Below are 15,907 nucleotides of genomic sequence, written 5' to 3'. Positions count from 1 at the left end.
GGTTAGGATGAGGAAAAAACCTGAAGCTTCCAACAGAAGACTGAACACGTTTGCTCATACTTCGTTATCTGTATTTCATATGTTGTGATGATAAGGATCTTCAGAAATTCTTATTAACAGATAATATCGTCCCATTTTGAAATGTTCTAATTCCAGTCCGAACAGGATACTCAAAATTAATTCTGAAATTTTAAGTACAGAGTTTGCAAAAGCACTAGCGTCTGGCAGTTCATCATGGACCTTCTAATTAAAAAAAAAATATCTGATTTCAAACCTCTGTGAGTTTGGTATAAAACAGACATATTTACTATTATAAGTTTGCCAACAGCACTGAAGTGATTCGCTACAGCTTCAAACTTCTTCAAAAAAGTCTGCTCTTTTCAGTTACTTTCATCAGCACTTCAACATTAGAAACAATGGTGTTTATAAAATTGTATTTTTGGTCACAACTGTCACAATATGTCCTCCTTGTGTGCATTTTTCCAAACTAAATTCAGAAATCAATTAATTATAATCTGACAGAGATTAACTGTTTTTTCAAGAAGCTGCAACGGATTTAACATCTGAAGTGTGACATCTTTCAGTTATGTCACTAAATTCACTCCGCCATCTTCTTCCCTGTGAAACATGAACTGTTCGCAACTCGCAACCGCGTTCAAATTAATCTGTTGAAGGACAGCTGCTGTTCATGGTTAAGACAGACAAGAATGTTCTCGCTCCGGAGCAGACAAGCTCAGCTGCAATGTCACAAGCATGATCCCAGAATATAGGGGAGGCCACTGGAGAACACCACCTGCCTGTTGGCAATGTATTGACAACAGTTATGCGTAGTTTTAAAGTTGTATCCAGTTACAAAGAAGCCTAAAAAAACCCTATTCCAGACTAAATCTGTGAGAAATAAGTCTTAAAAAGATATTCTCTGCCTCCGTGTACCCAAAATTGCTACAAAAATTCAAAACTACGTAAAAAAATTAATGGCAGCAGGCTTCCTGTACTGAACGAGAATGCTGCAACAACCTGCCCTCTACTGCTGCATTCACTAGTGATTAAGTAACCTGCTTTCAGCTCCATCACTCTCCAGTCATTGGTAGGTCATTTCGCTCCTACATAAAAACACCCAGCAACTTCCATTTTTCAAAACTGCGGACTGTCTCACAATAACCTGTTTTCCACCCAAGCAGTCCACTATTTTACATAGTCTTCTGGACTTTGAACAGATCCTTCTAATACAGAAAGAAAACAGTACAACAGTTGGGTATGTCAAAATGTTTAGTTTCATATTTACTACAAGCCAGACATAAAAATCTTAAAACATTTGTGAGCACTGACCCTAATTGCTTTGTTACCGCCATGCTCTTTGGCTAAGAACTGTTAGTAAACACCAGAGTAGCAGAAAAACCAGTAAGCTATAATTCTGAGATTTCCATTTCATATAATAAAATTGCCACCAGGTATAAATTAGCACAGATTAAATCTAATCACCAACATACTTACTTTTTCTAACGTTTCAATGCGCTGTTTTAGGAGTCTATTTTCAGTTCGTAACCTCTGGAAGGCAAACAGTTCAGAGTTGTATTTCTCAAGTCTGAATTGGAAATCTGATAAAAACCAAGCAAGCTAACAACATTTTTACCTCATCACATCTACAAAAATCAATACAAACTCAGAAGTAATTAACGACCTTTTAAACATCCTTTTATATGATGTACTAATTCAAAAGATGAGTTTAAACAGCTTGATACAACAAAGATGGTAAGTTTTGTGTTACACAAAAGCATCTGTGTTGCATTAGCAGATAGCAGTATGTCTGCAGGTGAGCCCCGGGGCTTAACCGCACATTAGACTTGAGAGCCCCCTGTACATGAACACAGCTGGACAGTCTTCATGGTTAAGGGACATGAAAGCGCACTCCCTGCACTAGGACAAGCTAATGACATAGCTGCAAGGTATACTTCCTTTTCCTCCCAATAATTTATGTTAAATTATAGCATAACGTTTATTCAATCTGTTAACATTATACTGAGAATTATTTACCTCAAATGCCCCAGAAGTGAGAAAGAATTGTACTGAATTGCGTATTTTACCAGTGCATTTCCTGTAAATTTCAGCATCAGATAGAAGAGATCTGTATCCCTAAGCAGAGAGCCATGGATATCAGTTCATTAATGCTTTATTCTGCCGGAGTAAGAGGCAGACTCAATGTGCTTGTTTTTCCATCTCCCAAAAATAGCAGAGCTTCTTAGCTGGAGAGAGCAAGTCAGAAATGGTTTCTATGAGGTCCCAAAGCAGGGCCTACAAACAGTTTGGGTTGCTGGGTTTTGTTGGTTGTTTGGTTTTTTTTTTTGGTGGGGTGAGGCGGAAGGTAGGAGGTGGGGGATGTATTTTAATATGTTTTTGTTGAGGTGGAATTTTTTTGTGGAGTGGGAGTGCGTGTGGGGGGAAGCAGAGAAGGATTTGAAATGTTAAAATACCAGAATCTGGAGTTACAGTTGTCTTTCGAATGGTTTTATTCTGTCTTGTTCTGCAGTGAGCTGTCTTTTAAGTCCTGCAAATCTGATTTCAGATGCCACTACAACAGGTCCTAATGCTGCTACTAACTGCCTCGCTGCCTGTAACAAACTGCCTGAAAAAGCATGGAACACCTTTGCGCTCCCAGGTGCATGTCACTGAATTTTCCTGAAGAACCAATGCCTTAAACTGATATTGAAAGGCAAAAGGAAGAAGGAAGGCTGTACCTCACTCCCCCTACTGAGCTTTATACACAACACTTGCCCATCACTTCTCTCACTGCCTTTTCTCACGGAACTAGCTGAAAACATGACACAAGGAGGGAAATCCAGATGAAAAACCACGCTGTGAAAAAAAAGTGAAAAAGGAAAAAAGAGCAACAAAAGTCTATTTATGTCACAAAAGCAAAAAGATGCAGTGATTAAGTACATACAGGAAGTAGTTCAGTTAGTAAAAGGGAAACAAACTGCACTCTCTGGGTAGAGGGTTTTCCACATTATGTATCAATTGCAAAAGCTCCCAAAAGTGACTGCAGACAGAAGGCACTCCATCTTGGGCTCAATGCATAAGAACAATCAGTACCTCAAAATCAATGATAAACCCCTCAAATACATTCTCATAAACTCTGTCTTAACATGTGTCTTACAAACCTCCTGCGTGGGACATCTACATCTAAACCAGCATATTTGGAACCTCTGATAAATGAGGCCATCTATAATCATGCTTTAGTCAGCAGAAAATAATAAAAACTAACTAAGTACAGCAGCTGCCCATCAAAGACTTTTCTTTAACCCTCCACCAGAAGTCTCAATAATTTCACTGTAAGTGTCCTTTATGAACAGACATCCCAAATACAAATGCTGAAAGAAAAGAATTCGGGGACCTGAGTTACACGTCTTGCTACATATACAGATCAAATAAGTAACCTCACATCTAGGAATTCAACTGATCCGTAAATAAATTTGTTCAGGCTCTCTTACTTTAATTTCAACTTGTTCTTCCATTTCTTTTGTCTTTATTGTAGTGTATTCCTTTTCTAACCTAAAAATTAGAAACAGTAAATTATCATTAGAAAAATTATGGATAACTTGCTTGTTGGTGTAATACCTAACAAACAACAGCAGGACAGAGATACTGTTAAAGCGGCCACTTGAAATGCACTCTAAGCGTTGAGACTGGACATTAAATTTAAACACAAAGACTTCTGCAGGTATGAGCGGACCCTGAACCAGCACTCTGAAGCAAGGTGCTTGCTTGTATACATTTACAGTGGCAATGATTTGGAGCTACTCTGTAATCACCGCTCAATGTGCTTTTACAACAATCAATTTAATAGATACAGCCAAAAGAAAACAGAGCTTGGAAAGCCTGGAAGACAGAAAGATGCAGAGATTTGAGACAAATATCTTAAGCATATAAAACCATTTTGGCCCCTCTCCAGCAAACCACAAAATTGTCCCAATTGAAAAGGGTGGCAACAAGAACAAAAAAAGTTGAGATAAACAATGTCTTTATAGAAGGCATCCAAGGCAGTTTAGCCTCGAAATGGTAGGATTTTACACTACATCCACTTGTATTAGCTTTCAAAGAAAATTTTTTTCCTGAAAGCTTTGTTACTACTGTTTTAAAGACGACTGCTCACTCTACAGCACTGATCATAGGGTGCTGACAGAAGGACTGGAAAATTCAACTTGAAAGACCCTAGCACAATCTACAGTGCAAGGACAGGGAATATAAAATACATTACAACCAACTGCAGAATCACCAAACTTAACCCTGGAAAAAGCACAATATGTGCTGCTTGGCTTATCAAAACATAATTTACCAAATGCAGAAAAGACAAGACACACAACTAACTGTAAAAAAACCGAACATATCATGCTCAGTATTTCAAACTCCACATGAAAGTTATTTTACAATTACCAACGTTATTACAAAATTTCACCAATTTCTATTTTAAACAACACTGATCTTGACCATACATGCACTCTTCAGCACTGTGAATAATTCTCCAGTTCCTGAGAACTAAAGTCTTAAGAATTTAGGCCAAATCATGAAGTTTAACCTTTCCCCACTTCACCCTCAAAAAACCAAACACCCACACCTACCCCACCCCCCAAAAAACCCCAATAAACAAAAAACAAACCACACCAGACCCCCGCTTCTTTTTCTATTCAGATCTTGTTTACAGTCGTGCTGTAATTCCCCGTAAGTTGCAGCTTTCTTCAAAAGCTTTTCAGGTTATTTTAAAAAATGAAATATGGCTTTATTATGTTTTAGAAAAATAGCAAATACTGCTTTAGAAAAATTTTCTGGCAGACAGAACTTCAGTTTAGAGTATAAAACACCAAAAAATTTGATGATGGAAAATTCAAAATGAAATACCAAGTAACTAGTTTTAAAGATAGACAAACAGTAGCTCTTAGCAACAGCATAATCTATTTTCTCAAAATGTTATACCTACTTTTTCATCTTTTTTGCATTGTATTTGACTTGGTAAGATGCTTGGATTAATTTGTCTGGACCACTGTCAAACTGATGTGGAATGACCTTTTGAAAGTGCTAAAAGCAATCAGAGCACAAGATTACATGTAATTAATAGCTGCAAGGAAATACACACACCATTACATGCTTCAGACATCTCTTACAATTATTATAACCTTAATTTACCTGTAACATTCCTTCCATGTCAAGTTGTAGTAATTCTGCTTGGTTCATCTGAAGTACTGCTAAACCTACTCGAAATACTATCTCTAAACCCTGAAATCAGAAGTTAAGAAGTATCCAACAATTATTCATGGCATTGTCAACAGTACAGAACGATTCTACTATTTACTAATGGTGGACATGTCACCCAGTTTCCCAAACAAGCAAAAGGGCTACTGAAAAAACTCTGAATTTCTTATTTTGTCCCAGGGAGTAGTCTGGCTATTTGTCCTGATGTCAGACCCCCTCTCAGAGAGGCTAGTGCTAAGGTAAAACATCGAGTAACAGGTCTTCTGTCAGCTTTATCAAACATTTTAAATACATCTAGTACAATCCCCCAGGTCCTTCTCAAAAAAGCCTCCCCTCGCACCCCCCCCCCCAAAAAAAAAAAAAAAAGCCACAGTATAACTCAGTTAAGCTATTTAAACTGATACAAGGGAACGTCTCACTGATATATGCTGTCTTGGACATTCTTGAGCACAAGCTGAAAGGATCCACCTTTGTCTTACTATTTTCTAGAAGATGATTGCATAGAAAGAGCATAAATGACCTAGACGCTGTGGTTTGTTACCAGTTACAACCATGCAAAACTAATTTAGGTGTCTTTGTGACAGTGACACAATAATTGCATAAATTTCTTTGGCTACTGTTTGTCATCTGGACAACAAAAGATGCCAAGACTCCCTCCTCTTGGCCTGCTAATCCCCATGGAGCTTTAACTTTGGCCTGAAAGCAGCATTACTTTCCACCCCAAACTTACTATAACACTGAGAAACTGATGTCCCTGTTCTATGCAACGCTCTTGCTGCACCCAGAACTGACAGGTTTGCTACCTCTTCAAAAGCCTTGGAGTGCAAATACGCATGCAGCACCTACATTCAAAGATACAGCTGCTCTTCCTTGACAAACTACATACACACCTTCCCCTACAAAATAACCCGATGAGCATAACGACTAAAAAGCAAGACTATGAGATTTGCCCTCATAATGAGGTTTATACCACTACCTAAATAACTACTTTTAACAGCTGCTCTTGAAATAGAACACATGAGTATTGAGTAGTTACCTCAGACATAAAGATATCAAATATTCTTGTTGCAATTGGTAGGGGAAAAGTTGTAAGGAATATAGTTAAAAACCATGATGACGCATACATAGAAGTGTGGAAACTCTGAGACTGAAAGTGCACATAAAGCTCTGGAAGATGCTCCTGAAAGAAAAAACGATGAAAAAAAAATACACGTTAAACTTCTGCTGGTAGTTTCAGTGTATCCATGATTTTGTCAAGTTTTGACTAAAAGAAGAAAATAATTGATATCTAGTACAGACAGCAGCTTCATAACACAAGACTAGGAACAATATTACTCATCAAGAACCATGCTACACAAGTCCCAGCACAGACAGCCCTACAGCACTTCCACCCTGCAAAGCAGAGATTATGGGAACACTTCCCGATCCTAACAGGAAGTCCCAAGCTTGTAAATCCCCAAGACACATGTAGAGTGGGCTACCAAAAGAGCTGAAAAGACCCAGGGTACAGCCAGAGACCTGTGTCTCATTTGCTACATAACATCCCACCCTGACCATCACATTCGGAACTGGATCACAACACACAAACCTGTTTGTCTCCACCAGCCCAACCAGGAAGAAAAAAGAAAAAAAGTGTTCTGCGCCCCAAATCTGAACGCCATTTTTAGTTCCACATATGAGGGTATCTCCCAGTTTCCATCTTTTAAGATATTTATATATATATTTTTATATATATATAAGATAATTTATAATTGACTATGAAGACATTGACTTTCAGAATCTTCAATCCAAACAGAATTAGACATCCATGTCCTTAAACTGTAGCAATACAAATCCCCATGCTTCAGTGTTTAAAAGCCAGTCGCTGCCTGCCAAAGGTTAAAGAAAGTAGGGCCACACAGCCACATGCATTTACTTTTCAAGTTCTGAAACTAGCTACTGTCAAGAGAACAGCCTATTAGCCAACAGACATGCCTGCCCTTGAACTGTAATTCCCAAGTTCCTTTGTTAATAGTTACTGAAGAGAAAGTTTGATTTTGTATGTACCTGTATCATGCATTCAAACTGGTACATACAAAGGCCCAGCTCAGCCATGCTTGGTTTAAAGAGTTCTCGTAGTCTGTAATCTTGCATTAATTTAACAAACACACAGAATGCCTCTTCTTCTGGCATCTATATTAAAAATAGAAAAGCACAGTAAAAACTCTAGACAAGTGTAAGGATATATCAGAGTAAGTGCTTGGGAGGGTTTGGTGTTTTTTTGTGTGTGCACGCACAATGGGATTTTCTTGTGTTTGTGGCGGGTTTTTTTTTTGGGGGGGTGGGTGGTTTGAGGGCAGGGGGGATTGGTTGGTTTTGTGTTTGGTTTTGAGTTTGTGTTTGGTTTTGAGTTTGTGTTTGGTTTAGGTTTTTTTAAGAAATTTATAATCAATTACTGTAATAAAATTTTGTATATTTGAATTCCATCAAGTGATTTCTAAACTGAAATGGAGGTCTGCAAGTTCCTTACACCCTACTTTGTCATAAAACAAAAGGCAGTAATACAAAGGCAGCTTTAAGATTATCAAATCAACGGTGAAGTTCCATTTGAACTCTGAGGCGATTCAGTGTAATAGAACTGAAATGAAGTTTGTTAATGGTTGAAACAACACTAACCAAAACAACTTGCAAGTCTGCAAACCTACCTTAGCTCTGAGAAATAAACGTATTCTCCCACTCAAAGACAGTGTCTTCTTGGCAAACCGAACCACAGAGAATAAATCTTATTTGATTTGCAGAGTAAACAGCTGCCCTTGACAATTCCATTGTAGCAAAATGACGAAGGAAAACTATTATAAAAATGCCCAATAAGCCACCATGATATATTAGGCATTCTAGCAGGGATTGTAAAGGTTCGCATTTTTAATATCATGTTTACCTGCATAAGCAGCAATCCAACAATAAAAGCACTTCCTTGACAGTATCCAACCTCACGATCCACCAAAGAGTAAGCCTGGGAAATAAAGTTTCAAGATGCTCAACAATAAAACATCATTACCAATAAAAAGTAATCATTGTTCATGCTAATTTAGCATGTTATGTTACAAATAACTTACTCTTCCTCTCTCAAATCCAGTGAGGACAGACATTCTATTGAGAAGTTTTACTCAGCTATGCTAGCTGCTACCTGCTGCTACAAAGGCTATGAACTCTGCTCTCTGATAGCCTACAAAGCTGAAACTAAGGCAGGCAATACCTGAAAAAAAACATGCAGTTTTCAGCTACAGGAATTTGCCAAAAAATAACAGAGACAGCTGGCATACAAACTGTGCAACGTTAGGTTACTACTTTTATAGGAGACAGATCAGACAAACGAACAACTGTTCTTTCCAAAAAGAATTGTGCACTGCAGGTTTTTTTACAAGCAGAGAAAATAAAGTGATCCCCATGCATGTTGCAGCTTCATTTTAGAGTTTTGGAAGTTACGAATATTTGGAAACCTGTCAACTTTTCTGTTGAAACTATGTCGTACAGAAAAGCCTGTCTTTCAAAATGTAAACTCCAGTACAATTAAGACAAAATAATGCAAACTTCATTTTACGGTGGCATTCTCATTTTGTGCCTGGGCACTGTAACGACTGCACATTAGCTTGTACCTGCCATCTGCTGCTACCACTTGCAGGATCTGAGACACTTAAAAAGTGCAGACCAGTTCTGATGTACAGTGTTCTTGTCTTGGGCAACGTTGTTCACTTCACAGCACACTTTATTCCATTATACTATCAGCAGTTAGCCTGTGACTTCATTTTAATGAAAACTTATGAAGCTTTTTAAATTTCTTATGAAGTAAACTGTAGGAATACCGCATCTGAAAGCTATCTTTGAAACCGGAATGCCATTTGTTAAACCATCCGGTGTCAACTAGAGTAAATTTAAGAAACTTAAAACACATGAAACTGATGCAAGTTCACTATATACAAGGCAAATTATTTTCCAGACTTCTGTGTATGTTCTTGCTAATGTATTTTCAAGGGCTGAAATACTGACTTACCTTCATTACATTGAACAAGACCTCCTGTCCGAGGCTATCCTTTTCCTTAAAAAAATCATGTTCAGGGTATGTTCTAGCTATGTCCCTTCTTATTAATTTCTCGCAAGGAGATGTCATTTTCAAAAGCTCTGAATACTGATCCTTAATTGGCATGCTTTGAGCACTGCATAGAAGTTGCCACACAATTGCTCTGAAATGATGAGGTATCCCTTTGCGAACAAGCTCCTAAAGCGCACACACAAACACACAAAAATGACACAAATTCATTTATACTTCCTGCCAATATAAACATAAGTCTAAGAACAAAACAGCAACAAATTAAGTTCCTCACAATATCATGTCACAAACCAATCATACAGTTTATAATGTGTAACCTCAATTTTAGTGTGACAGATTGTTAACTAAAGTAAGGAGACTGAGTAACTTTTAGTGGCTAAATCAGCTAATGAAAGTAGTCCCCCATTCACAGTAAGCTACTTAAAAACCGAATAGTCAAGCAATTTTAAACAAGAACTCCCATTAGCCAGAATTCAATACAGTTACTTTTGTATTTCACAAGAGATGACTGAAGGTAACACCCTTTATTGTATTTGCAGTGATTGAGATAAATCACCAACTGAAAATTATTTCCTAGACAGGTAAATGATAAAAAGTAGAACTAATTGTAGCACAGCTGACTGCAACAAAAAACCCTGCATGTTACTACCATCAAAAGTCATTTGACAAACTTGACAAGTTGTGTCCAATCTCTCTGGTGGGCCAATATTTCCAAGTTCTCTTTTAAGAAAGTATTTAAATGTAGTTTCCCACACTGGACCCTGAAAACATTAAGTTTACATCTACTGAATTAACTAAGTTTACTTTATCATCCCTGAAAAAAAAAGTATCTGCTAAATATTATACAATTCAAACCTTCCCCATATCAACAGACCTAAGAACCCAATACCTGTCTTTTCAGAAATCACAAGCAGAAAGTAGTCTTATTGCTTGATCTGAAAACTGAGAAAAAAAAAGGATGATTCAGGAAGTTTACACACTTAGCGGTACTTTCTGCAACTAGGATCAGGCTCACCCAGAAGATTGTCTCTTCAAGACAAGACAGTTCCTTTAACATTTTTTTGTACCTCAAGAACTGTTACGAAGAGTCCTCTGCCTCCTAAAGGATAGTTTCTTTCACTGTAGTTTATTCTGAAAACAGTAATCTCCTATTCTACAAAGGTTCTGCTTTTTCTTGTTTGTTCCTAATATTTCTCCTACTTCTTCAAACATTAAGATTGATTAATGCAACAGTGACAACTTAAAGAGACTCTTGCTTTCAAGTTTTTTGCTAAGCTTGAACTCTACTGCAGTTTTGCATCACTGACCTCAATTTTCTCATATCCCTAAGATCTTCAGCCTTCTTCAGAGCCATCCTCATAATGCCACTCCAACTATCTGTCCCATATATGACAACTACAACAGCCTGTGTTATTTCCTAAAAAATTTCCAAATCAGAGACAACAGCCCTAACACATCAGCTGTCCACATCTGTCTCTAGCTAACATCTGTTAACAATGGACTACCAAATTGTTTATCAGCCATCTAAAGCCTTGAGGGCTACTATAACAAAGCACTAGCAAGTGGTTTCTTGCTTTAAGTTACCACACACCTGCTTGACAGAATAACAGGGTTAATTCCTCCAACATTCCCAAACGAAGAGCAGGAAAAGGCACCTACTAAGCGGCACTAAAATGATGCTATTCTACACATGATGATGCAGACTGAAAAGCAGGACTCAGGTCACCCTTCAGAATCCTTCTATGAATAGGAAGCGAGTTCTGAAGTGGATCAGGAGACATAAAGGATGGAACATGTCACCTATGCAGGAAGGTATATACACCTGTATCTAAAACTGAAAAAACTTACCTGGTATCTAATAACTTAAGACCAGCTTTTGCAGCCAAGACAAAAAGACACCTACGCTGCTAGAGTTGTAACTACTGACAGAGTCAGGAAATGGGTATGGATGTTCTGGTATTCCATCATAAATGCAGAATGACACAGTTTAGGCTGACTTTCAACAAACAAAACAAAAAAATAATTGAGATTTATTTAAACAGCACAGGAAAACTCACTAGCAATATAATTAGATACTTACTGAAAGTTAGTCAAATACTCCCCAAATTATACTTGGCCATCTGTAAAAACATGTGATACTTGTGACACTTTAAAATGTTCAAATGCAGGCACTTCAAATGAATTCTATCCAACCAGATCTCCTTATTATCATCTAACTTCCTTCTCTTGCCAGGTTCATGTGGCCTTCTTTTCATGGCCTTTTGGGAACACCTTTCCAGAAACTGTTTTCCCTATGTAAGCAAGAAGTCTTGAATTAATTTTCTTCCCTTGCTTCCTCTCTCAAGTCATGTTCTCCCTTCACAACTGCTTCACATAAAAGATACTTTACTTCAGCCCATTGTTCTGCCTTCCCACAACCTATTCATAGACACACATTTCAAACCGCTCAAAAGACCTTGAAATTTGTATTCTGCACATAAAACTACAGACTAGAGCCAATAAAGAACCAAAGCAGAACAGACTTGCCTACAAACAAAAAATCCCACGCTGCTGTACTTGCCGCTTCAGAAATGTGGATATGTTCAAATGCCCTACATGCTTTTTAGTTTGAATTTAAAGTGTAATTGTACAGAGGTGGCATTCATGCCCACAACTAACCCAGACTGGCCACACTCTGGTCAAAGTTTGTCCAGTTCACTACGTGTTCTTCTGCTTAAGGTCATCCCTGGGGTCAACACACTTGGCACGCACAAAAACCCTAAACTCACCAGAGTCTCAGAGTAGAATTATCAGCTCTTCCAATAAGAACAATTTAAAAAGACAGCTGCTCAGTGGGAAAATAATCACAGCATCTAGCTATCAGATGCCCTTAAGTGGGTCTGCAGTAATTCCATTTTGGAAACATGAAGCAAATCTTCAGTAAAGAGATTCAAGAAAATCTCTTATTAGAGGTAGACTGAAAGCTCTAGTATTCAAGATATACAGTAAATGAGTTTAATTTTCAGTAAGAGACATCTGCTGGGCAAAACTGTTACCAAAGTCTGGTAACAGTTACATTGGAAGCACTAAGGCTTAGAGACAGAACTAGATTCATTGAACTGGAAGCTTCTATTACATGTTTACTCAAAAAAAAAAAAAAAAAAAAAAAAAAAGACCAACAGTAAGATAAAATAGTATTGCTTATATCACATTACAAATCCATCCTAAAAATATACTGTCCAACTGCTACCTTAACTTGCTTTTCTTTCTTTTTCCGCACATCTTCCCATTCATTCACAATCCTCCCCCACAGGATCCATGAGTCTTCTTCAAGATGGCTGAGATTGCTAGAGGCTGATGAACTAGATACAAGAGAAGATCCACTATTTCTTCTTGACCCATTTACTGATCGCAAGGATTTGCTATCTGTTTCCAAAAGTCTGCAAAGAAAGCACACAAGAACCAAATTCAAGCTCTTCTTGCCACAGTACCACACACACTACTGTTCATTTAGTAGTCAGTGCTTCCAATCTCTTTACAAAGAATGCACCCAAAGGTTCAGCAGAACAGTTTTCCCAACATCCTTTTCTATTAAGCTTGAAAACAAGAACTGATCAGTATTACCGCTTCTTCTTGAGCTCAAGTAATTCTGCAGACAGAACAACAGCTCGCATTCCAGCATTTTAAAAAATGGACAAATATGTCATATCATGCATCAACCACACTGGGAGAAGTGAGGTTTTAATGCAAGCATTTTGTGGTCTCATGAACTAGATCTTAATACATAAAGACAACAAGTTAAAGAAAGTACAGAAGCATTGCAAGTCCAGCTCTCTTACGCACTCATCAACTGGAGATTAACAGCACAAGTTCCATTTTGAGGCAAAAGTACCAGCAAGAGGGCTTTGATTTCACTAGTAAGAAAACACCCACAGCTGTCATGCATCGGACTGACAACCGAGACCATACAGAAGTTAAATACCCTCAGTGATGGTGTCAAACGTCAGTAGTGCATGAGAGCCAGTAATTTTAGTGAAAAGACAAAAAGTTAGCTTCCTAAAAGTCTACCTGATTACACCTTTGGTTTTTTGAGAGTATAAATACAGACAGAATAATTCAAGCCTGGAGCAATTTTATAACAAGCGTTCACAAATCAACACACTGTTTTAGAAATGCATGGGGAAAATCTCAGACCTAAAGAAAGAGGAGCAGGCAACAAAAGTGGTTAGTATAGCTAATGAATGTGTAATTAAAGCATGGAGTTCAGACAGAAGAACTGGGGTTATCAGGCAGCAAGGTATACATAAAGATGTGCCAAGTGCTGGATAAGTTGCCTGAACAGACTCCCCTGTTAGCTGTTAGATGGCCATCAATTTTGCAAGCAGCTGGGGATTCTGGGCAAAGAGGCATCTTTGTTTATCCTCAACTAATATTGAGCCCCCAACAAGGGGAATTTCTTTAGGCTACATGTTAGGTAAGAGTAAGATTTCGGACTAACTTGAGAAGGTGTTTTGCTGTATGGTTTCATTTGTGCTTTTAACTTCCAACCACCCCAATGTCTGTAAATCCAAGTGATGTGGTTGCATAATTTCTTAATGCAGCTGCACAGAAGGTACACCACCACCACCACCACCCCCCAGCATTTCAGCAGGGTCAGATTAGGTTATATATATTTAACAAATTATAACCTGACTTATATTGTAATATTTATACTAGCCCTCCCGGTTCCCAGCTTTCACCTACTGGTATTTATGGAAGTTATGGAAAAAAGAAATTTAATTCACGAGGACCACAAGTACAGTCTCTGCAGTAACATTTTGTTTGGAAAAGGGTTAAACAGTACTGCCGGGGGGTGGGGGGACACAGGACACAAGTTTTTTTCAAGACTAATTTTAATTTAGTCCATACTAATAGAATGCAGAAAACCTTGTTTTGAGGGAGGAAAACACATTTTTTTTTATGTTTAGAAATCCGGCCTATACTGATCTATAATGAAAATTTACAGTATGGAACTCCTCTCAATCTAAGACAGTGGCTAAAAATCAAACTCAAAGTAATCACAAAGGAAAAACAACCACAGAATAAACATTACAATTATAAAAACAAGGTTCTAACTAGTCACTTTCAGGTTTCACAGCTTTCTATAGAAGTTATACTAAGTTTCTGTAATTTGACCTTACCTGGATAAATTCATTGTCCTTAGATTTGAAAAAGGGAAGTTCTTTTTACAGTAAGTATCAAGTTCTGTGGTATTTAGTCACTGTTTTCTTTCACCTAAAACTTTATAAATGATTTACCAATGCCAAACAGATCTACAAGGACTCTGGACCGAGCTACCTCATTATTCTGAGGGGATGTTCAGTATAATTGGATTACAGAATGCTACAAGACACCTCTTGAAATAATTTGAGTTTTTTCCATTTCTAGCTGTTTAATTCATGCTCTCCTTATTGACATAAAAGCCAACAATAAAGGAAACCTTTAAAAATATCCATCACCAGCAATTCTTCCAGCAAGCAGACACAAGAATAGTTCCCTGTGTTCAGAGAACAATTCCTTGTCAACAAAGTCCCACTGTGCTAAAATGCAGATTCAAACTGTTCTGAAACAGCAGCGCACCCAGCATAAGAGTATTAACTTGCTGTATTAAAGTGCAGTATCTCATGAGAAAAGGTACACTTGATAGGACAGCCTCTAATTAGAATTTACACACAAGACTAATGCAGGATTGAGCAAGGCTGCCTAAAATTAAGTAAAACCAGACAAGATTTGCTAGCTTATTTACTAAATGAAGAAAGCTGACTTTAAAAAGAACGCCTAGCAAGCCCAAGCTCACGTTCTTCTTTCGACAAGTAAGCTAGTCTAACTGCAGGGCTTCATGAGGTGACTGTAGATGTAAAGACATTACACTCCAACACAGATAAGCAGTCCAAAGAACAGATATTACTGCTTGTCACACAAGTTAGTCACTCAGTTGTGAACTGAGCAGAACGCCTCAGACTAAACGCAGATCAGCTTTCTTAAAAGCACTCTAACTAGGTTTTTAAAAAAAATCATTTGCATAATAAAAATTATGTAAAGTTCATCTTTGAAGGAGAGACAATCTCATAAACCAGAAGAGGAGGATGGGGTGGGTCTAGAAGCTGCCTTCCATTCTCAGTCAAGAACTGGACACGTACAACAAATTCCCTGTAAGTTGTATTGCTGTTAGAACACAAGAGAGGACACGCCAGGTGACACAATGGCATTAGCCCCTCCTCCTCCCAGCTACTTTTTCCTCTACTGAATGTTACTACCCTCATGACTACATCTGCGGAGTTAAAAAAAAAAAAGAAAAAAAAGGAGTACCTCAACTGCCTCAGCACAAAGTCCAGCACAACTAGCAGAAGCTGGAACAGAATCTAGTATGAACTAAACTATCAAACTTCACAACAGCACAAGGGATAATCTTCACAGGTAGCAAAGCCCTGCAGTTATCCACTACATTTACCACCTATGTGGAGCTTAAGTTCTCCTTCACAGCCAGACTCTCATGAACTACTGAAACATACTTGTCAAATATAATCAAGTTTTTCAAGAGGTCAGATTACTTAAGTC

At 37.9% G+C, this 15,907-nt stretch overlaps 1 protein-coding gene across 10 annotated transcripts in view; it reads right to left on the bottom strand.

Moving 5' to 3' along the window:
• Positions 1-15,907, bottom strand: part of EVI5 (ecotropic viral integration site 5) — an 82,939-nt gene that overhangs the window by 53,609 nt on the left and 13,423 nt on the right. For 7 of the 10 annotated variants that reach the window (XM_040610194.1, XM_040610196.1, XM_040610187.1 and 4 more), the window contains exons 3-11: positions 12,561-12,750; positions 9,275-9,499; positions 8,162-8,236; positions 7,291-7,416; positions 6,281-6,424; positions 5,179-5,268; positions 4,973-5,070; positions 3,489-3,549; positions 1,495-1,548 (exon numbers count right to left, since the gene is read on the bottom strand). In XM_040610194.1, the coding sequence (XP_040466128.1) occupies positions 1,495-1,548; positions 3,489-3,549; positions 4,973-5,070; positions 5,179-5,268; positions 6,281-6,424; positions 7,291-7,416; positions 8,162-8,236; positions 9,275-9,499; positions 12,561-12,750 (1,063 nt within the window). Of the gene's footprint in view, positions 1-1,494; positions 1,549-3,488; positions 3,550-4,972; positions 5,071-5,178; positions 5,269-6,280; positions 6,425-7,290; positions 7,417-8,161; positions 8,237-9,274; positions 9,500-10,220; positions 10,274-12,560; positions 12,751-14,490; positions 14,580-15,907 lie in introns of those variants that run through there. The other 3 variants (XM_040610186.1, XM_040610195.1, XM_040610185.1) reach the window with 3 other exon arrangements.

The sequence above is a fragment of the Falco naumanni genome, chromosome 11 (genome assembly GCF_017639655.2).
Source record: "Falco naumanni isolate bFalNau1 chromosome 11, bFalNau1.pat, whole genome shotgun sequence".
In the NCBI taxonomy this organism is placed as follows: Eukaryota; Metazoa; Chordata; class Aves; order Falconiformes; family Falconidae; genus Falco; species Falco naumanni.
The sequence above is the reverse complement of the archived record's forward strand: the minus strand, read 5'-3'. Positions and strand labels throughout refer to the sequence as shown.